This window comes from Mytilus galloprovincialis, chromosome 13, assembly GCF_965363235.1.
Source record: "Mytilus galloprovincialis chromosome 13, xbMytGall1.hap1.1, whole genome shotgun sequence".
Lineage (NCBI taxonomy): Eukaryota > Metazoa > Mollusca > Bivalvia > Mytilida > Mytilidae > Mytilus > Mytilus galloprovincialis.
The window spans coordinates 1,581,037-1,604,612 of NC_134850.1; the positions used below are offsets into that span (position 1 = coordinate 1,581,037).

A 23,576-nucleotide genomic window follows, 5' to 3' on the forward strand; every position below is an offset into this window, starting at 1 on the left:
CCCTAAATTTATTATCTGGAAACCTTCGGTTTTCGAACGACACTGACGACGACAACGCCGCCGACGCCGACGACGTGATACCAATATACGACCGCAAAATTGTTTGAGTTCGTCTAAAAATATGCAAAGTACTAAATATAGCTCAAATTCAACAAAGGCCAAAGCAGGGAGGCTGTGAAGAGAATTTTATCTTCGAACTGTAATTTAGCGTTGACAAATAGTTTTCATGTGTATGAACTGTGATGTTTATCAAAAGAGCAGCAAAAAAATAGTTTCTGTTATTTGAGTTATTTAGCATAAAATGTTTATTTATTACGAAAATCAATTCAAACCATTAGATGGTGTCTACGCTACTGATCATGAATAGATGATAAAATATAGCAATAAGGAGATGTGGTATTTATGCTTCAAATCTTGACATCAAGATGTTCGTTTTCATCCCTAAAACCGCTACTCTGTCTATTTCTTCCATTAAGAGAGTCAATCAAGAGAGAAGTATTTATTTCGATTAAAAGTTCCACAAATGTGCATTAGTACTGATTTTATAATTTTCAAAAATAATTCACTACCGGAGAAAAATTCACTTGTGTATTCTTTTGGAATAAGTAATTTTCAATGATTAATATGTTTTAAATCAGAGATCGTATTTAAATTTAAGTGCTTTATGAATAATATTATCGTCAAAATAAGGATATAATATCTCGTTTTAATAAGATATATACATGTACAGAACTGAATTTTAATGTGCGTATTGTTATGCGTTTATTTTTCTACATTGGCTAGAGGTATAGGGGGAGGGTTGAGATCTCACAAACATGTTTAACCCCGTCGTATTCTTGCGCCTGTCCCAAGACAGGAGCCTCTGGCCTTTGTTAGTCTTGTATTATTTTAATTTTAGTTTCTTGTGTACAATTTTTGAAATTAGTAAGGCGTTCATTATCACTGAACCAGTATATATTTGTTTAGGTGCCAGCTGAAGGACGCCTCCGGGTGTTGGAATTTCTAGCTACATTGAAGACCTGTTGGTGACCTCCTGCTGTTGTTTTTTTTCTACTGTCGGGGTGTTGTCTCTTTGACACATTCCCCATTTCCATTCTCAATTTTATAGACAACATTCGTAACAACTATGGTACATGACCTACTATGGGAATTGCATAACTTAAAGTATTGTTCTGAACACAAATATGTGATGACATGGTTCACAAAATTTAATTATTAGAATACATAACATGGGAACGCAAAATCCTGCAAAACTAATGTTTATGTCATATACTGGTTTAGGCAACAACCATTTTCTTATCGGGTGGGGGGGGGGGCTGGGATTTTTATTGTGTTCATATTTTTTTTTTCGGAACCTTCCTCCGATAAATTTTTTTTTTCTTGTGAGAAGGAAAGCAAAATTTTTTTTTTCACCAAACCATAAAATAACATAAAATTTATTTTGATTTTCTAATTGATGTAAAATGCATAGTCATGGCTCCGTCTATATTCTGGCAATGGCTCTTGTCTATGTTGCTGTTTTTTTTAGCCCACTCCCTAAATTAATATGATATTCTCTGAGTCCGTCATATAGGTACCACAGTCCTTGAATTTTAATATGGGAATTGAAGTGGCCACCATTGCCATATGTAATGGCAAAGAGTGAGTAGCTCTAAGTTGTAAACATCCACTGTTTCCAACTATGATAATTGACATTCAATTGAAAAGAGGTATAAAAAAAGATACAAACAGAAAATACTACCGGTATACAAGTCTGTGTCATACAAAATCAGGGCTACTTTAAAAGACTGCTTATGATACCATATATATTCCTGTTATGAAATGACCATTTCGTGTTTATAATAGTTGCAGTTTTGAGTATGGTCTTAATGTAGTAACATATATGCAGGAGATTTGGTATGTTTTTAAATATTTCTGGATCAAACAATTTTACAGGAACATAAAAAAGGTGATAAAGTGAAATCTTAGCTTTATCTGTACAGTAGACTGGACAGATGTTTATAATCTTCTGTTTCACTTTCTCAACTGTTGTTAGTTTCACCATTCTCAAATTCAGCAAAGCATATTTTTTTCTATCTACAGTGCAAAATATGATTTTTTTTTCAGTCAGCTAGGCCAACAAAATATTTTTTCAAAAAAATCCCAGGCCCTCCCCCAAATAAGAAAATGGTTGTTGCCTTAAATAAAATACATACATATTTAAGATTGCAAACCCATAGAAAAAAGAGACAGCTGGTAATCATATGAATGTAATCTTAAAGTAATCTAAAAGTAATCATGATTACACCTGTTTTTGCAATGTAATTGATTACATTATGATTACTTGTAATCAGAAATGGCATGATTACTGATAACATCGGATTACACTGCAAAATGTAATGGATTACAGCTGATTATGATTACCCCATGCCTGATTCCCAATAAATAACATATTCACAAATTTAAACGTTTTTAAAACTAAGACATGACGGGGGGTAAATTCTCTCAACAGAAACAAAGAGATATGCCCATGCTTATACAATTGTATACCAAATTTCAGTGATCTATCAGTAATGGTTCCCCTAAATATGACCTTATCACAAACTAACATGTGAAGTTTCATTTTAGGATTTGTTTGAGGCAAGACAATGAGCTCTTTAGATAATATTCAATACAACAGTTCATAGATTCCTCATCGACGTGTTGCTACATTAATCTATTTTCCCCGATTGTAGGACAAAGAAATGCTTCACCAGTGTTTGGTGTCAGTGCAGCACTGCTCTTGGCATAGATCAATAAATTTGAGTAGGAAAAAGTCATTGGATACTTCATAAATTGTGTAAATATGCATTATTCAATATATTTTTTTAAAGTTTATTTCTTTGGTATGTCTGTTATCCTTGACCTCATTTTCATGGTCAGCAACTGATTTTATTAATTAGGAGAAATAGGACAAGATAAATAGGACAACTATATTTGTTATATAGAATCATTGTGAGCTATACATGTTCAAGGCAGTTTGTACCACACCTAGTTTTAGGTGGGGTTCGTGTTGCTTATTCTTTAGGTTTCTATGTTGTGTCATATGTACTATTGTTTGTCTGTTTGTCTTTTTCATTTTTAGCCATGGCGTTGTCAGATTATTTTTTATTTATGAGTTTGACTGTGTCCCTGGTATCTTTCGTCCCTCTTGTATATATTAATAAACTTAAAACATTGTTATACTAGTATATAACATGTATAAATTTAATAATAATTATAAAAATAACAAAAAATAGAGAAAATGAGGTATTATTTCTTACATTCATCTACACTTCTTTTACTTCCTCCCATTTTGAAAATACAGAAACTTCTTTTTAAATAATTTGTAGTTTTTCTAAGTAACACTTCATTTCACTTGCAAAACTGAAGCATTTCAATACTGAAAATAGTAATTGGTAAATTTAAAGAAGGTATTATTTTCTCTACAAATAAAAAATTAGCATTGAAGATGAATTAAAACATGCTAACATAAAATAGGCCAAAGGGATAACAAAAATTTCACCATGTTTAGTTTAAATAATCGGAATCTGGAAGATAAAGATGACTAAGAAGTGACATTTATAAACTTAGCACACATTTTGCACTTATGAGACAATATGTTTACATAATATAGAAATTGTTTAAAATATAATAATGCTCCATTTAAAATCCTTTAACAAATTACAAGTCCACCATTCAAACATATGTCACAGAGGCGACACCTGGTAGTAATCAACCTTGGTCAAGGTAGATAGCTCAGTTGGACTCCTCCCATTGCTATGGTTTCAGGAATCCTACGTCATGACTCTACACTCTGTCAGATCTGTGACTAACGAACAAATGATGGAAAAGTGTCATAACTTTTGGCTTCTACTCAACAACTTGACAATCTGTAAAAAAAAAAATTAGCACATCAAAATCTTTGCTCTAGTGAATACTCAGAAACTTTGTTTTTATGTTGAAACTGGGTCGGTATTGCAATAATTATTGCCCTCATTCTGAAATCTGACACATATATTTGTATGCAGCTTTACCTGTAATTACACTCATTGTTTTAACATTTTAGCGTCATGTAAAAATCACAATAATAAATGCATGCAATGACTTCTGGATTTACAGTAATGAGTGTATATATTATATCAAAAAAATATTTATATTTTTAATTAAGAAATTGATGTGTGCATTTTTTATTGTGAATTACTGTAAGTTAGAGAACAGAAACTAATTTCTGGACATATGTACAGACAAACAGACAAACAAGGGTAAAACTTAATGCCCCCTTGTGGCAAAGGTGCAGACATGAAAAAATACTGACACTTTAATACCATAAATTTCAAAATGGAGCTGGAAATAATTAATAAAGGGCTGCGCTTTAGCGCATGATAGGCCCGTTGCTCTCAGTTTCACCAAAGTTGCATAAAATCCCCCTTTTTTAAGTATAAAAATTCATTACTTAAGAAAACGTAAAATCTAAAATTTATAAAAATGGAAAGGGAGCTTATGTCAATAGATATAAACAATTTATCAAAGTTGCATAAATTTTGTGAAAGTGTTAGTTATTGTCCCAAAATTGGAAAATCCCCCCTTTTTTAAGTATAAAAATTCATAACACGGAAATGTAAAATCTGAAATTTATAAAAATTGAAAGGGAGCTTACATCAATAGATATAAACAATTTACCAAAGTTTCATGGAAATTGGTGAAAGCCTTTTTGAGTTATTGTCCGAAGTGTTAAAAATCCCCCTTTTTTTATGAATAAAGCCCCATAAATCCAAAACTAAAATCTGAAATTTATAAAAATTGAAAGGGAGCTTACATCAATAGATATAAACAATTCACCAAAGTTTCATGGACATTGGTGAAAGCGTTTTTGAGTTATTGTCCGAAGTGTGGACGACGGACCCCCTTTTTTATGAATAAAGCCCCATAAATCCAAAACTTAAAATCTGAAATTAAAAAAAAACGAAAGGGAGCTTACGTCAATAGATATAAACAATTCACTTAAGTTTCATGGAAATTGGTGAAAGTGTTTTTGAGTTATTGTCCGAAGTGTGGACGACGGACCCCCTTTTTTTATGAATAAAGCCCCATAAATCCAAAACTTAAAATCTGAAATTAAAAAAAACCGAAAGGGAGCTTACGTCAATAGATATAAACAATTCACTTAAGTTTCATGGAAATTGGTGAAAGCGTTTTTGAGTTATTGTCCGAAGTGTGGACGACGGACCCCCTTTTTTATGAATAAAGCCCCATAAATCCAAAACTTAAAATCTGAAATTAAAAAAAAAAGAAAGGGAGCTTACGTCAATTGATATAAACAATTCACTTAAGTTTCATGGAAATTCGTGAAAGTGTTTTTGAGTTATTGTCCAAAGTGTGGACGACGGACGGACAGACAGACGGACGGACAACGGTATACCATAATACATCCCGTCTAAAAGACGGGCGTATAAAAATAGTACAATTTACATTTGCTGTATCACCTACTCTTTAACTGTACGGTGGATTCATTAATATTGTGGGATACCAATTTCTTCCTGGATTTTTGTAGGAACAGGGGAACCAAGAATCTTAATGTATAACAAAGTACAGATTTTGATAAAGGAATTAATGTAAACAACCTTTGACGAAACCTCAGATTTAAATATCCACGAATAAACAAGTTTTCCCCAATCCACAAAATTGGTACCCACTAAAATAAATGAATCCACATTATCTGAAAATGATGTGATGTTGATGACTCTTGACTTTGTAGTGCCCTATGTCCCCCTTGGGACGAAGAAGTAAGTCACTCTCGAAACTGTATCTTTAAAAATTAAATGATCTGATATTAATGACTTACATGTTATGACTGCTTAGTTTCTTCATTTGATTGAGGTAATGAACAAGAGGCTCCTTGGGCCTCTGGATATGCTATTAATGACTTACATGCTATGACTGCTTAGTTTCTTCATTTGATTGAGGTAATGGACAAGAGGCTCCTTGGGCCTCTGGATATGATATTAATGACTTACATGCTATGACTGCTTAGTTTCTTCATTTGATTGAGGTAATGGACAAGAGGCTCCTTGGGCCTCTGGATATGATATTAATGACTTACATGCTATGACTGCTTAGTTTCTTCATTTGATTGAGGTAATGGACAAGAGGCTCCTTGGGCCTCTGGATATGATATTAATGACTTACATGCTATGACTGCTTAGTTTCTTCATTTGATTGAGGTAATGGACAAGAGGCTCCCTGGGCCTCTGGATACTCTACTGTTTCCTGGATACCTAACACCTTTAATACTTCATTAGGACTGACATGGTCTGATGGCTCTTGTTGTTTAAAATTTAACAGAACTTTTCCTCCTGTAAAACAATATGACATTTGTCAACAAACATAGGGGGACTTAATAAAAGAATGGAAATCTGATGATACCTGCATGTATGTTTTGACATTGAAAACAGTTCTTCCCTGACAGTTAATAATGTCTTTACACTTAATGCATTAGATGTTGGATGTGTACTGATTGATATTTAAGTCTTAGAAAAAATATTTTTTTATTATTTGTTTTTTAATTGGCATTGAACTTGCTGTCAGTAACTATGAGTACTCTCAGATCTGTACTCTGTAAGCTTTTGTTGTGAGGGATGTAGAAATACCTTGCCATGTCTGTTCTGTGTTTTGTAACATGTTTTCTCCTTCGAATTGATATTATCTTTTGTATGTTCTTATGTTGTACTGTTACAACACTGTTTCAGGTAAGGGGGAGGGTTTGGTGCCTTTCCAAATTGAGGACCCTGTATTGTTGGCTCATGTCTGCTATATTGTGGGAGACTTTTCTATAGTTTTGATATAATTTGTCCTAAAAGTAGTACACAGCACTGTCAAAATCTTTTTAGGATAGAGCAGATTTCAATTTCTTTAATTTGTGTTATTTTTGTCTAAGCATGAAATACAAAATAACTTTGTTACAGACAAACCATTAATATGATACTGCTCAATTACTGTTTAAAACTTGTGAGGTGTTTTTTTTTAAGGATCATGTTAAGGGGGCTCGCAGGTCTAAATCAACTTCTTTTCTAATTATTGATTTTGCTATTTTTTTCTATGATTAAACTTTATCTTATATATATCTAATAGAAATAAAAAAAAAATATGGGGTCACCGTTCATTTAAGCTCATAATCTGCCTCAAAAAAAAACATTCCTTTTTGTTAATGTCCTGTTTTTCTGTTGAACTAATAGGAGAAATAGTGGTAATATCGAAATAAAAAAGAACCAAATTACAGAAATCTAACAATTATTTAGTTTATGTACAGCTTGTTTGAAAACAATAATAAAAATTATAGGTCACAGATGAGTTAAAAAAGATATTTCAATTTAAACGTCAAAAAATGACACTTTTGCACCAAAGGGAGATAATTTGGAGCTTTTTCAATGATATCAACATTTTTAAAGTCATCTGTGGCCAAACCAAATCGATTTGTCTGGGTGATTTGAACCATATTATAAAGTAATAACTAATAGTGTAATAAATAAAATGTGTAATGAAAAAACAAATGTTTATTTTTTTGCTGATTTTTTTTATACCAGCGAGCCTCCTTAATTGCATAAATATATAGTACACAAAGTGTGATGCGCAATTTCTGTAAAGTTTGCACATCAAAATCCTGAAAAATAATAAGTTACAACTGGTGAAGGTACACAAGTTTACAGTATTATGTCAAAGTAAATACAGACCTGTTCCAATGACCAGAGTTCCACCATTTTGAAAACCATCCCCTTTAAAATCTCCATCAATTTTGTCTTCCTTGGCCTGTATAAACATTTAAATATAATTTATCTTTCTTAATTGTTAATACATATTCAGGTAAACATAAAATAATATTCCAATGTAAATATACCCTGCTTTCTACAAGATCAAAATTTAAACATGTGTGGAAGTACTAAATTAATACTTGTACAATTGATAACTGAGAATTTTATTTTTTCATTATCTCCCCTTTTGACAGTTTTTTTTATTATCTCCCTTTCTGACAATTTTCTTCAATATAGAAGATCTTGACAAGGGTGTCCTATAATACACGACATATACTAACCTTAGACATTGCACTTCTTGATGCCTTGGAAAAAATGGCAGGAAATACATTAAATATATTCATTCTGAAAAATAAAATTATGTCTGGATACTTGTCTTATTTTCCTAGTTAATGTATTCTACAATGAATAAGTCTGAAATAAATAATCTTCATCAGTATGCATTTGTTTTCATTGAGTCTGAAATAAATAATCTTTATACAATTAATCAACATCATACAATTGTAAGTTATGTTTTAATTTTATATTTATTCAGCCTGAAATAAATCTTCATCAATATTCAACTGTACAATTTGTTTTGTTTACGAATTTATACAGATAAAATAATGTGTTTTTTTTTAGAAAAAGTAATATTCAAAACATTTATCAATGTACATGTACATAATTTCATTACATGACCAGATGAAAAACTCTTAGACTTATTTTCACTATGTGAAACCGGTGTATGTACATATTTTCTTATCAATGGTTAAGAACCTGTGTAGTTTCAGTAAAAAAAGAAAAGTTTGTCTGCAACAAAATTTAATCCAATCAATTTTTAACTGTTATAGTCAATATTAATTGGGAAATTACTTTTGATTAAATTTTATTATCCCTCTCAAAAATTGATATTATCGTTATTGTTTCTTCATGCCATTTTATTATACTTACCCATTTTAATTCTCCTCTGAGTTCAGTATTTTTGTGATTTTACTTTTTATACATGAACTTACCTTCTAAAGCCAAGACTTTTGTAGCACTGTTTTTTCATATCTATATACAAATCTGAAAAAAATGGCAAACTCTATAACATTCAACAGACACATCAATAAAACATTTCCGCCTGGTCAAGCTTGAATCTTTGCTGTCATACTTAGCTCACAATGACCTAGATTCTTTGCTTTGATAAGTCAGGTTGACTCAGCTGACTATAACATATTTTGAATTTAGAAATGAGCATTTGAGTGTAATTTCAACAAATTTGCATGTATTTATTATCATACTACTTGTTGAACAATGAACGAAAATGCAAGATTGTTTCTTGCAATTTAATTTTTAAATTTGAAAAAATTAAATCACATCACACTTAGAAAAACATCCCAAAACTTTCTTAATTTACAGGGTTTCTTTTCAGAGTATCTTTCATGCTTAACTACCTAAGAGAAAATAATCATGAGTTATTATCAATAAGCTTTTGTCTACTTTTTTTTTATTTTGAGGACAAGTACATGTACAAGTTTGTATTGTCAGGTAATATAAGGTTAGAACCTGTTAAAGCATTTGTTTTCACCTATCATAAATCAGGAACTGTTGTTCAGTGGTTGCCATTTGTTGAAAAGGATCATAAGTGATTATGGTTTCTTGTTTTTATATAGATTAGACTTTAGGTTTTCCTGTTTGAATGGTTTTACTCATGTTACACTAGTCACACACAATGAAGGTCATACTTTTACCTACTATTGTCTACTTTATACACATTTTGACTTGGATGAAGAGTTGTCTCATTGGCACTCATACCACATCTTCTTATTTCTATTCAATTGAGATTATTTTTTAGAAGGATTTTTTTGGAAAATTCAGACACCCTTCTGTCCATTTCTTACAAGTTCTGACATTACCGTAAAATAAGCCAATTGGTCAGTCTTGCTAGGAATTTAAAATAGCATGTTCGCCATAATGCTATTTTTGGAAGAAGGCTGTTCTTTGAAAATCCCCTAGCCTCTACAATTCATATAACAATGTACTAAAACCTTACCCCCATTGAAATATTCCCCTCTTTGGAAGTCTTCAAGGCCTAATTCCTCTAAGCCGACACCAACTAATCTTACATTGTTGGCATCAAGCTGAGGCTTTATGGCACTCAATTGTTTCGCCCCAAGGCGACAGAAGGGTCATCCAAACCTCCTCATGAACGTAATGACACATGGCTGCTTCTGGTAAAATGTCTCAATGGCAACATTCTGAAATAAATAATAAACTGAATAAATGTGTTATGTAACAAGATTAAAATTGGAAACAGGAAAGCATCAAAGAGAGAACAACCTGATGTACAGTACATACATTTAATAAATATAAGGCTATAGCCGCTAAACAAATTTATAAGTTTCTGAAGTTTTGTCAAATATTTGGAATTCTCTAATTCAAATTTTATTATGTATCCCTGGCCATGTATAGTACAATTAAAACTTAAACTTGCAGTGAAATTTGAGTTTTTTGCTCCATGTTAAAGGCCTCAGTGTGCCTTTGAGATGAAGAACAGCAATACATTAGTGCTGTACCTTTCAATTTTAGTGTGTTTTTTGCTGTGGAAATACTGATATTGTGTCAGTGGATACCAACTTTTTATTGATTTCCTGGGTATAGGTTGACCATATGATAAAATTAATTGTTTGATGATTTACAATTTATCTATTGGTTTGTATACTTAGGCAAAACAACCAAAATAATTATCTGCATAAACCATGCAAAAATTTTGTTTCTTACAAAAAACTGTTTCCTATATATCATACAGGAACGTGTGATTTTCAATCAATGTTTTGTTATTCAGTCTAATTGAAAAGCTCACAAGAGCTATGTGTTTATTTATAATAAAGTTTATTTGTTTAGTTTAAACATATTTATTTATAGTGGATTGGGAAACAAGTTTTGCAACTTATATTAAGTTTATTTGAATGTATAGATTTCAAATTTAATGTGTAGCTGTTCAGGGGCGATCCAGTCATTTTAAAAACTTTTAAAAAGAGGGGGATCCCAACCAAGGATAAGGGGAGGGGGGATTCCAACCACATGTCCCCATTCAAATGCATTGATCGGCCCAATCTTCAAACTAATAAATCAGAATAAAATTAACACATTCAAAAATTAGTAAAAGTATGTTTCCCCACATGCAAATCACTATTTAAAGGCACAATATTAACAGCAGGCAATAATATGCAAATTATATAAGTTTGCAATGATGCAGACTGCAGTTGTTATGAAATTATGTAAACAAACCTCTCCTGTTGTTACACATTTAACCAGATTTTTTGCTATTTTTGAGAGTTCCATACTCAATGGAACTTGAAGCGCTCGTTTGGATAAATTCTGTAGTGTCGAGAAAAGCAAGCGAGCTGACGAGTAAGCTATCTTCCCACCACACCAGAGTATAATCACTGTCACCTGCTTGACTGCTTCCATACAATATCACGTGTAGTAATCACGTGTGGGCGGGGTTTGTTTATATTTTGACGGTGTCGTTACAAAAACGTTCTCATATAATAGTCCACTTACGTAATGGTATCTGTAGTACACATGTACTGGTATATTGTATTCGGCACAAACTTGTTCGTCTTTTATAATGCGGGATTAGATAAATTTCTGTAAAATGACAATTCAAGGACGTATGAGGGAATTGGAATTTGGGGATCACAACCCCCCCTAATTTCACAAAGTGTGTGTGCGAAATTTTTTTTAGAAGGGAGGCTGTTCTAAATAAAAAATAAAAAGTAATAAAACAAACCAGAGACTTATAAATACATATGTTTCTGAACAAACCAATTCTTTTTTTAAAGAAAGACATTAAAAAGCATAAAATATATATATAAATGCAGTAACCATAACCAGAGACATATACATACACATGTGTATATGTCTCTGCCATAACTTCTCTTTAGCGTTTCTTAGACGATTGTTTCAGTACCCAAAAAAATTGCCATTTTTTATTACACGAGTAAAATCAATTTTCGCCTAGATATAGAAAGCTATATATAATAACAAACATTAGTATTTTATTTATTTTTTTATTTTCGTCAACGCACATTCAAACCGATTGATTAAAAATCACGGGTTCCTGTATTTAGGAAACAGTCAAAGTTTTTTTTTACAAAAACAAAATGTTAATGCAGAAAAAAGCCATCGACCCTTGATTAGTAACTATGATTACCCATTTGACATTTAAGTCACCTGGCGAAAGTTGTAAGGGTTCCAATTGAATTTCTTTGGCTTTTAATATTTTCTACAACCGCTTGCAGGCATGCATGCCCCTAGCCCACGGTTAGAATATAGTATATTGAAGAACCCAAACTCAGTTGAAATTGACCAAGAAATAATCAATTGATACAAAGTATTAGAATATTAGAAACATATTGTTTTGGCCCCTTTCTTATAAACGGTCCATAACCAGAACTTAGAGGCTCTAAAGAGCCCGTGTCGCTCACCTTGGTCTATGTGAATATCAAACAAAGGACACAGACGGATTCATGACAAAAATGTGTTTTTGGTGATGGTGGTGTGTTTTTAGATCTTACTTTACTTAAACATTCTTGCTGCTTACAATTATCTCTTTCTATAATGAACTTGGCCCAGTAGTTTCAGTGGAAAATGTTAGTGAAAATTTACAAATTTTATGAAAATTGTTAAAAGTTGACTATGAAGGGCAATTACTCCTTAGGGGGTCAATTGACCATTTTGGTCATGTTGACTTATTTTTAGGTCTTACTTTGCTGTACATTATTGCTGTTTACAGTTTATCTCTATCTATAATAATATTCAAGATAATAACAAAAAACGGCAAAATTTCCTTAAAATTAGCAATTCAGGGGCAGCAACCCAACAACCGATTATCCAATTCATCTGAAAATTCCAGGGCAGTTAAATGTTGACCTGATGTACAATTTGACCTCCTGTCAGATTTGCTCTAAATGCTTTGGTTTTTGAGTTATAAGCCAAAAACTGCATTTTACCCCTATGTTCTATTTTTAGGCATGACGGCCATCTTGGATAGTTGGCAGCTAGGGTCACCGGACACATTTTTTAAACTAGATACCCGAATGATGATTGTGGCTCAGTTTGGTTTAATTGGCCCAATAGTTTCAGAGAAGAAGATTTTTGTAAAAGATTACTAAGATTTACGAAAAATGGTTAAAAATTGACTATAAAGGGCAATAACTCCTATAGGGATGAACTGACCATTTTGGTCATGTTAACTCATTTGTAAATCTTACTTTGCTGAACATTATTGCTGTTCACAGTTTATCTCTATCTATAATAATATTCAAGATAATAACAAAAAACAGCAAAATTTCCTTAAAATTACCAATTCAGGGGCAGCAACCTAACAACGGATTGTCCGTTTTATCTGAAAATTCCAGGGCAGATAGATTTTGACCTAATCAACAGTTTGACCCCATGTCAGATTTGCTCTAAATGCTTTGGTTTTTGATTTATAAACCAAAAACTGCATTTTACCCCTATGTTCTATTTTTAGCCTTGGCGGCCATCTTGGTTGGTTGGTTGGCTGGGTCACCAGACACATTTTTAAACTAGATACCCCAATGATGATTGTGGCTAAGTTTGGTTTAATTGGCCCAGTAGTTTCAGAGAAGAAGATTTTTGTAAAAGATTACTAAGATTTACGAAAAATGGTTAAAAATTGACTATAAAGGGCAATAACTCCTATAGGGATGAACTGACCATTCTGGTCATGTTAACTTATTTGTAAATCTTACTTTGCTGAACATTATTGCTGTTCACAGTTTATCTCTATCTATAATAATATTCAAGATAATAACAAAAAACAGCAAAATTTCCTTAAAATTACCAATTCAGGGGCAGCAACCTAACAACGGATTGTCCGTTTTATCTGAAAATCCCAGGGCAGATAGATTTTGACCTAATCAACAGTTGTCAGATTTGCTCTAAATGCTTTGGTTTTTGATTTATAAACCAAAAACTGCATTTTACCCCTATGTTCTATTTTTAGCCATGGCGGCCATCTTGGTTGGTTGGCTGGGTCACCAGACTAGATACCCCAATGATGATTGTGGCTTAGTTTGGATAAATTTGGCCCAGTAGTTTCAGAGAAGATTTTTGTAAAAGTTAACGACGACGGTCGACAGACGACGGACGCCGGGTGATGAGAAAAGCTCACCTGGCCCTCCAGGTGAGCTAAAAAATAAATCAAAACGTTTTTTATATGAAACCTTGTGGTACAGTTTCATAGAGATCCATATATGCACTTATACTCACGTTAATGTCGATAATTATCAAAGGTATCATGCAGGATTATAAATTTAGTACGCCAAACGCGTGTTTCGTCTGCTCATCAGTGACGCTAATTTCAAAATAATCATAAAGCCAAACAAGTACAAAGTTAATTTGAAGAGCATCCAATATTCCAAAATTATGTGCCAAATAGTACTCGTATATATATCAAATTTATTCGTTCATTGTTTAATCATACGTTTTTTGATTGAGTTAAGTCTGCCAATTGATATTTTATCGTATGTTTTTCTTTGTTGTGATGTTATGCTATTGTTTCAGAAAAAGGGAGAAGGTTTGGATCCATTAAAACGTTTAATCCCGCTGCAAATGTTTGCACCTGTCCTAAGTCAGGAATCTGATGTACAGTAGTTGTCGTTTGTTTATGTAATATATACGTGTTTCTCGTTTCTCGTTTTGTTTATATAGATTAGACCGTTGGTTTTCCCGTTTAAATGGTTTTACACTAGTAATTTTGGGGCCCTTTATAGCTTGTTGTTCGGTGTGAGCCAAGGCTCCGTGTTGAAGGCCGTACTTTAACCTATAATGGTTTACTTTTTAAATTGTTATTTGTATGGAGAGTTGTCTCATTGGCACTCACACCACATCTTCCTATATCTATATAACAAGAATGTGTCCATAGTACACGGATGCCCCACTCCCACTATCATTTTCTACGTTCAGTGGACCGTGAAATTGGGGTCAAAACTTTAATTTGGAATTAAAATTAGAAAGATCATATCATAGGGAACACGTGTACTAAGTTTCAAGTTGATGTAACTTTAACTTCATCAAAAACTACATTGACCAAAAACTTTAACCTGAACTTTGCACTATCATTTTCTATGTTCAGTGGACCATGAAAATGGGGTCAAAACTATTTGGCATTAAAATTAGAAAGATCATATCATAGGGAACATGTGTATTAAGTTTCAAGTTGATTGGACTTCAGCTTCATCAAAAACTACCTCGACTAAAAACTTTAACCTGAAGCGAACGGACGCACACACGGTACAACGGACGAACGGATGGACTAACAGAGGCACAGACCAGAAAACATAATGCCCCTCTACTATCGTAGGTGGGGCATAAAAAAGAAGATTGATTGCCAGTGGCGTAGCTACGCTATTTTCAGGTGTACGCTCAAACCTCGACGAGGGGTTTGATGGCCCCAATCGGGTCCAGGTTAAAGCATCCACTGGTAGTGGGTTCGAGGGGGCGAAGCACCCTGAAGCTTACGAGTTATGGAGAATGAGATACCATTTCTGTCATTAAAAACTCATCAATAGCAAGATACTTTAGAGTCTAATTTATTTATCCAAGGAATTGTATATTTAAATATACAATTCCTTGGTTTATCTCTTATGTTTACTTTATTCATTGTGTTGATTTGGAATCTAATGGTCATTGGTTTAAGAGAAAATGTCCAAAGCAGTTACTTTAAAATATGTATAAAAGGAGCCGCACTCGATGAAAACCCCTTATTTGTGCAAATTTCGTTGATGGACATAAAGTAATGAATTTTCATAGATGTTCAGGTGTATTATGAAAATTCGTTAAGCGTTCCGTGGAAGCCTGGTTCTCGCCTGGAATTACTTCCCGCGAAAAGAAAATCCATTTATCAGTTACAGGTTTTAAAAAATCAAACATTTTCTCAAGATATTTTTTCTTGATCTGGAATATTTTAACTTCTACCCAAGTTTCATGACAATCTCTGAAGGTTTTAAATTTTATCATGTAAAAATACTAATTCCAGACCGTCTTTTAATTTCGAAAAGATAAGTCCGTCTGTCAACTGAAAAATGAAAAAAAAAAAAAATACTTTCAAAATTTTACTTTAATCATAAAAATGCTTCTTTTATATTTTAATTTTAGTTTCTTGTGTACAATTTGGAAAGTAGTATGGCGTTCATTATCACTGAACTAGTATATATTTGTTTAGGGGCCAGCTGAAGGACGGCTCCGGGTGCGGGAATTTCTCGCTACATTGAAGACCTGTTAGTGACCTTCTGCTGTTGTTTTTTTCTATGGTCGGGTTGTTGTCTCTTTGGCACATTCCCCATTTCCATTCTCAATTTTATTCTGCGAAAGATTCATAAAATTCGATGAAGGTTTGACAAAGTAATTGATGTGTAACATACTTTAACCCCAGACTGTATCTACTTGTTAATTTCATATAGATATTCCTTTTATCAGTAAAATACGGGCAAATTAAAAATATTATTTCATCATTATGCTCTGGATTTTAATCACAAAAAGCTTCTGTCCAACTTAAAAATAAAAAAAAAAAAATAAAAATTCATGAAGGTTTGATAAAGTTAATGAAATTAAAAAAAAATCTTTAACCACATACTAAACCTAAATGGTGACGACGCCAACGAAATCTATGATCGATATGTCTCGCTTTCGCGACATAAATGTCACAGGCTCGAAAAAAAATGCAAACCAAATATCGCATCTCAGCAGATAATTAAATGCTTTAAACAAAAGGAAAGTAAGTAGAATTCACAGTAGATTCAGACTTTGACAGAAAATGAACAAATACATAACACGGTACCATTAGATTGAAAAGTAAGTGTCGTCACTTTTATTCGCAATTATAAAAGCTACTGAAGAAAGATTTACAAGGCTGATGTGCTTTTAACCATTTCTTTTTAATTTATTTACATTAAATATTTTTTTACCAAAATTCAAGTGTACGCCCGGGCGTTTTGACGTAAACGTAGCTACGCGCATGATTGCCAATGAGACGACTCTCCACAAGAGACCAAAATGACACAAAATTAACAACTATATGTCACCAAACGGCCTTCAAAAATGAGCAAAGCCCATACCGCATAGTCAGCTATAAAAGGCCCCGAAATGACAATGTAAAACAATTCAAACGACCAAAAACTTTAACCTTGAAGAGGGACAGACGGACGAACGAACGAACGGACGCTCAAACTAGAATACATAATGCAAATAATTGGGGCATACAAATGCAGGAATTTACATTATTTGCAAATACTCCTAACCTTATATAATATTGGGTACATGTGTAGATTATAGGAAATACCAATTTGAAAGTCTTTGGTCCAATACAAAGTAGTTGTTCAATTACAGACAAAATCTTGTGGAGAAAATTACTTGTTTTTTTACCGACTTTGACTGGTCAGCATGTAGAACATGTTACGTTAAACCTGGTTTTATAGCTAGAAAACTTCTCACTTATATGACAGGCGCAAATAATGCATGCGTGTAACCAACATCAGGGGCGGATGCAGGAATTTTCGAAAGGGGGGTGCTAAGGGTGCTAACCCAGGGCAAAAGGGGGGGTGCAAAACATATGTCCCGATACAAATGCATTGATCGGCAAAAATAAAGGGGGGTGCGCACCCCCGGAACCCCCCCCCCCCCCTTGGATCCGCCACTGAACATTTCGTTTTACCACTTCGTGAAGCAAATCAGAGTAATATTAAACGAGGTCGCATACTTTTTTTTACATGTTTGTTCATTAATACTGGACTACATTTAAAGCACATTTAAAACAAGAATGCGTCCATAGTACACGGATGACCCACTCGTACTATCATTTTCTATCTTCAGTGGATCGTGATATGGAGGGTCAAAAATTTAATTTGGCATTTATTTAAAATTAGAAAGAACATTTGTACTAAGTTTCAAGTTGATTGGACTTCAACTTCATCAAAAACTACCTTGACCTACAACTTTAACCTGAAGCGGGACAGATGAACGAACGAACATACGAACGGACGGACACACAGACCAGAAATCATAATGCCCCTCTAATATCGTAGATGGGGCATAAAAATGTCATCAGACAAATGTGCACAAAACATAATATTGCACAAAAAAAAAAAACTAATCAAAAACTGTGAAGAATTTGCTCTGGCCGGGTTTGCAAATCCTACTTCTCTGGTGAAATCAGTTGCGTTACTCTTGTTGAAGTGAGATACGTTTTTGTCGGCAATAAAGCTATTAACGCATGAGATAAGATTGTATGGTTTGTCGTCATATCCGCAAGTAAAAAACTGGCCTATTTTAACACCTTGCTTCATAATAAATGCAATCAGCAAAACTATAAATTTTACAAAATTCCCGCTGATATTTTACTGTCAAAAAGTTTATATCACTGACATTCACAAACAATGGAATAAAACAAATGTTTGAGTCTACTACAAGTCAATGTTTCTCATGTTGCTTATGGCGTGTGTCATTCTCTGTGGCATCTGTTCTGAAACATCCGGGTAGTCGTCTGGTGTCGCTTTCAGAAGTTCCTCAATGTGAATAATGTTATCTGATGCACGCAGACCTAAATCGTCAAGGACATTGCAAAGATAGTCTATATCTGTAATCAGCTGTTTTGTCGCGTGCGGAGAAAGCTCGTGAATTTTCAAAATCTCTTCTGCGTAGAAGTGCATTGTTCCTCGTGCAATGGATTCCAACCACAAATCTGCTGTATGTTCAGGAACGTCTGTTTCGTCTGTGTATGGCAGTCGTCCGTGCTTCAGTGCAACTAAAACAGCAGGATTGTCTTGCATGGTGAACGGTTCCAAATGCTGCGGTAGTGTCATCATATATTGGCCTATTTTCGTAATGTATTCTTGAGGTGAGAGACTGAAGGTCGGTAGGTCAGAGGTCAAAGCACCACCAGCGCTTCTTGAAGTCCACATCTCCATCGAAGACAAATCGACCAAATATCTCTTCAAAGGACCAAATACAATTTCAAATGCGAACTTGTGAACTTCTTCACTCAATTTACAGAAATCTTTCTTGATTTCTGATACAACAGATGGAGTTTCACCTTTTTCTAAATTGATGACAAATTGTTCAAGGTCGTCTAGATCTACTCTGCTACTAAGCAACAAGCTTGCATGAGATTGTAAAGATGAACTGGTTCCCCAAAACCTGTGCCTACTGATTTCCTTTTCTGGTGTCAGTGGCACTACATATTTGCCAATGGTATGTAAGATGCTACTGATGATAACGGTGTCAAGGTCATCTAAATGCATGATCAATTCTCCACATGTTTGAATAATTCGCAAAGACTGTTGAAAATTAGCCCATTCTTCGTCTTCTTCAGTAAACTGTGTTGTTTTACTCTTTTCTTTGATATTTATAAGAACTCGCCTGAACTCTTTACAGTACGATTGGAAATACGACCGGAGAGAGGTTAACAGGAAGCAATACCCAGTTCCATTGGTCAATTGCTGGCACCGATCGTCTGCATCTTTTGCCACTGCAAAGAGTTTGTTAACGGAAGCAGCAAGAAGCTGCACGGTTTCAAACACATCCTCGTGGTCCAGAGGAATTTTATTTAGTGAATTTGCAAGAGAAATTTCTTCTAAGGATTTATATTTAGCTATGTAACCTCGGTATGGAGCATAAATAGACATCAACATTTTTTCCATGCTTGAAAAGTGTTCAGTAATGTTTGAGTCCATTGCAGCGTCTACAGCTTGCTCTAGACTGTGTGAAAATCGATCCGTGATCTGTTTGATTTCAATCAAAGCTAAGAGTGGCTCCTTTCCCTGAAGGTAAGTAGCAAAGCAAGATGCCAAAGGTGGATCCACAGTGGCCAGAGTTTCTGTGATAAGCTCACATACGATTGGAAGAGGGTCAGAGAATACTTGTTGACACCATTTCATCTGTGCATGCCAAGTAGACAAAAGTTGGTCGTAATACTCAGTTAGCCATTCTTTCAGAGTGTTGTCTCCTTTGGACTGTAGTAGATCTTTCCAGTCCGCCAGAAGCGATGTTTTATGACACTTATGGTAGTACTTATACAATTGAGGCAGACGGTCAATGTCGGCAAACATCTTCGTATACTTTCGGGCGGCTTCTATTGATTGATTGTTGAAAGCCGAAATTAGCTGAGGACTTAGCATAGCTTCCAGACGATTCTTAAGCTTCTCTAAGTGCTGACATCTATCGGCGTAATCCGGGGTATCGACAAGCATCTGAAGGCAATTCTGCATCCTGGAAAGTTTTGTTGTTATATCAGCGACATCTTGAGAATGGAAAACATCTTCCACGTCAGTACTAAGAGTTGTCCAGTTGTCAGCTTCTTGTAAAGCTTCGGCTGCTGATGACATCCGGGACTTTATAACATCCAACTTCAGCAACATCTGCATGGATTGTGCTGTAAAAGAAAATAAAATGTTTATCAAACTGGGAAATAAGTTGTCAAGTCGGGATATATTACAGAACGTTTTTGCTGCACATAATTATACTGATTTTGTGTCACGGATGAATACCCCATATCCTTTCTTTTCTGCTATTGATTTGGTATTGTTTGAGATGTTTGTCTTATCAGACATAAATTTATAACTTAATGATTATCTTAACACTGTAAGCCATGTAAGCCGATTGTTTCATAACAGTTAATGGTGTAATTTTAGAATATTCATCATTTAACTTCGAGTATTTTAATACTTTTAACTACTTAAGATCTCCTAAGGATTTCCTAGTGCCCGCGAGTTATTGCGTTAGTTCGCCGAGTTGCGAATCTTTTGCGTTATATTTCTCTGGTCTTATTTACATTTCCACTGCTTTCTTTTGCAATAATGGGTACACTGAAGTTGAGCATGCAAAAAACAGCATGCCAACAATCCACACATCGTTTATTTCAGAAGTCAGTTATCAAAGTCGTCATATTTGTAAAAGTTTTTCCAAAAGACATGAATTTTGCTTCTGTTTCCTAAACAAGGGCGACTATTGAGGAACGTAATTTAAACAGGAAAAAGAACACGTACTAACGATCGTAATTACAAATCTATTGAAGCAATATGTTATATACGAATAAAGGGTGGGGGTCGGAGTGGTCCAGATCCCGAAATCCCGGGCTTAAAAATATGAAATCTCGATGTCCCGAATTTAAATAATAATAAATCCTCGGCGACATCCCGAAATTCGAAAAAAGAAATCCCGGATCCCGAAAAGATCAATCCTTTAATCCCGAGCTTTAAGACACCCGATCCCGACGTCCCGAAAAAGGTTCTATCCCCCCGCCCAAAGAGGGATTTAGGGGGTACTATTTATTATATTGTAATCAGTAATCAAGTTGTGCAAAAAAACAGACATCCAGATCAACACATGTCTTTGAACCAGAACACATTCCATGCAATATGCATACATCACAAAAACAACATAACAAGAAAAAAAGGTAAGGGAGAACCCATTTAGGCAGCAACTATTTGTTTTTCTAGGGGATGTCTATGGATTTTTTTTTCTGGACAAACAATGTTTTGGCGACAAGTCGAAAACAATTTTTTTCTTTCAATTTTAGCAAATAATGTCAGCTGAGGGTGAAACAAACATTTTTTTTTCTCAGGGTCAAAAACAAATTTTAAATCTTTTCCATGTTTTCTTCTCTCCAAAAACTGGAAACAAACTCTTTTTCCCAAAAATTCCATAGCCCAAAGCTCCATTTTTTTGTCATCTGCTTGACCACAATATTTTTATATCAAATTGGGGAACGATTATCTTTTACTAAGTTTACAAAATGTTGCATGCATAAATTTCGATAAGATCCATTATGGCATATTTGGTTTAGTCAAGAAATCAAAGTTCAAGGTCAGAGCAACTAAATAGAGTCAAACTAGGTCAAAGGTCAAGGTCACAGCCCAACACACATTGAGGCAAACATCAGGTGTATGTTAAACTTTAATCAAACTCAGATGGAAAATGACACTTAGAAATTCTTTTGATGTTTAGTCAGCATGGTAAGTATATAAAGCTGGTCAAAGCTCAAGTCACAGTTCCTATTAGAGAATGACCATGCATGTATCTATAAAAGGAGGTATGCTTTTTCACCTACAATTTTTTTTTAATTATACATCATGTACATTGAACTTGAAGAACACAAATCTGATTTTCCATCTACATAACCTATACATTCATTTACTTCGCCAAGATTACAGCCCCACTTTAGCATGTTTAGATTTGCATATAAAGCACCCATAGATGATTCTGTATTTTTTTTTAAATTAATTTGTTAAAATTTTCCTTTCTTATACAAACATGTATTTCATTATTTAGATAAATTTTAAACATGTTAACCATGTTAACTAACCTTTTGATCTACAATGTATGTATTTTCAAAGGTACATGTACATGTGTAGCTTATGCAGGACACATCAGTGACTTGGTCATAACACATCAATTTTGCTTGAAAGGGTGTGTAGATATAAAGAATTAAACCACTTTAAGGCATGTAAGGAAATATCAATCAACTTCCTGGAATTGAGCGAAAGACATCACAGACTCAAGTTTAGCAATTAAATTTGTTATACATATTTTTGGGTAAATTGTATTTTTTTCTTTCTAATTTCGTATTTGCCTGCTTGCATAATCGTTTAAATTTTAACTTTGAAAAAAATATTTGTATATATATTTTTTTTTTAAATAATTCACTAGAATGTAAGATTAATTATCCATATTAATCAGGGCCGTAACTAGGGTTTTAATTCATGGGAGGCAGGGGTTTGGGATTTCCGACGACTAAGGCATTGACCATAATGTTCTCGTACGATCGGGAGACGTACTGTCTGACTAGACACGTTAAAAAAATATCCAGCAGCTGATTCAGCTGGTAACGAAGTGCCGATATCATAAAAGATTAACAATACAAAGGGAACTTACTCTGCTTAATTGAGCCCCTACATAAATGTGATTAGTTATGTTTTATTTAAAATTGTCGAAAGCAAAGTTTCATATGCGTTCTCGTACGACATAGGAAAAACTAGTGAATAACAGATGGATGGCCACTCGAAAAAAAAACTAAAACAAATACAGAAATCGATTAAAAATCCGGGGAATGACAGATATATCACGTATTATGATAACACTGTTGAAACTGTAAACCTGTGTTGTTGATAATACAAATTCAAGTTCTTCGTGAACATATTGTCAATATTTTATTTTATTACTTCAAAAACAAAATTTGGTGTAGAAAATTAAGGGGAGGCACTTGCCTCTCCTGCCTCATAGGTAGTTACGGCCCTGTTAATGTATACTAAAAACCTAACAGGGGTAAGTGGATACACAGGAAAAATAAAGAATACCAATTATTATAATATTTTTCTGCAAATTAAGTCACTGTGACCTACTTTAGAAGAAATGCTAAATACTCAATTTACCTGTATCGTGTTCTACTTTCTGTATGTCATGCTTCACTGATTTCATTTGATCTTGTAGCAAAGATGCTTCCTGTTTCACGGCGTCAAGTTCTCTCATCACTCGGGGCAGATTCTGAATGGCTTGTTGACTTGCTTCCTCGATAACATTGTTGACTTCTTGGATAAACATTTGCAGCTTCATCACGAGAGTGGTGGCATACTGGTCTTTGGAGACGTTTGGTTCTTTCTGTGTTCGGAATGCATTGTTTACCCATTCTTTCACGTCGAAATTATCTTCCAGGAACTTTGAGTAATCCATGTTGACGTGCCTAAGAATAATTTACATGGATAACTTTAAGTAATCACCTAAACG

General features: G+C 33.9%; 2 protein-coding genes across 2 annotated transcripts; both read right to left on the reverse strand.

The window, feature by feature from the left end:
- Positions 1-3,645: 3,645 nt before the first annotated feature.
- On the reverse strand, positions 3,646-11,257 carry LOC143055840 (prostamide/prostaglandin F synthase-like). The gene is made up of 7 exons (XM_076228883.1): positions 11,058-11,257; positions 9,820-10,024; positions 8,798-8,849; positions 8,087-8,150; positions 7,728-7,803; positions 6,187-6,353; positions 3,646-3,890 (listed from the first exon to the last, which is right to left on the reverse strand). Exons 3-6 carry the CDS (start codon positions 8,833-8,835, stop codon positions 6,190-6,192), a joined length of 342 nt encoding a protein of 113 aa, XP_076084998.1. The 5' UTR covers positions 8,836-8,849; positions 9,820-10,024; positions 11,058-11,257; the 3' UTR covers positions 3,646-3,890; positions 6,187-6,189.
- A 6,818-nt stretch (positions 11,258-18,075) lies between these two features.
- On the reverse strand, positions 18,076-23,574 carry LOC143057203 (conserved oligomeric Golgi complex subunit 7-like). Its single transcript, XM_076230461.1, has 2 exons — positions 23,225-23,574; positions 18,076-20,226 (listed from the first exon to the last, which is right to left on the reverse strand). Exons 1-2 carry the CDS (start codon positions 23,520-23,522, stop codon positions 18,260-18,262), a joined length of 2,265 nt encoding a protein of 754 aa, XP_076086576.1. The 5' UTR covers positions 23,523-23,574; the 3' UTR covers positions 18,076-18,259.
- Positions 23,575-23,576: the final 2 nt, after the last annotated feature.

Bases quoted from the DNA above. Each gene is read 5' to 3' on its own strand.
- LOC143055840 (XM_076228883.1), bottom strand. From the start codon at position 8,835: ATGAAAAAACAGTGCTACAAAAGTCTTGGCTTTAGAAG. The intron at 7,804-8,086 runs GTTAGTATATGT...ATGTTTATACAG, and splicing joins CAAGAAGTGCAATGTCTAAG to GCCAAGGAAGACAAAATTGA. The intron at 6,354-7,727 runs GTCTGTATTTAC...ATTGTTTTACAG, and splicing joins AACTCTGGTCATTGGAACAG to GAGGAAAAGTTCTGTTAAAT.
- LOC143057203 (XM_076230461.1), bottom strand. From the start codon at position 23,522: ATGGATTACTCAAAGTTCCTGGAAGATAATTTCGACGTGAAAGAATGG. The intron at 20,227-23,224 runs GTAAATTGAGTA...TTTCTTTTACAG, and splicing joins GAAAGTAGAACACGATACAG to CACAATCCATGCAGATGTTG.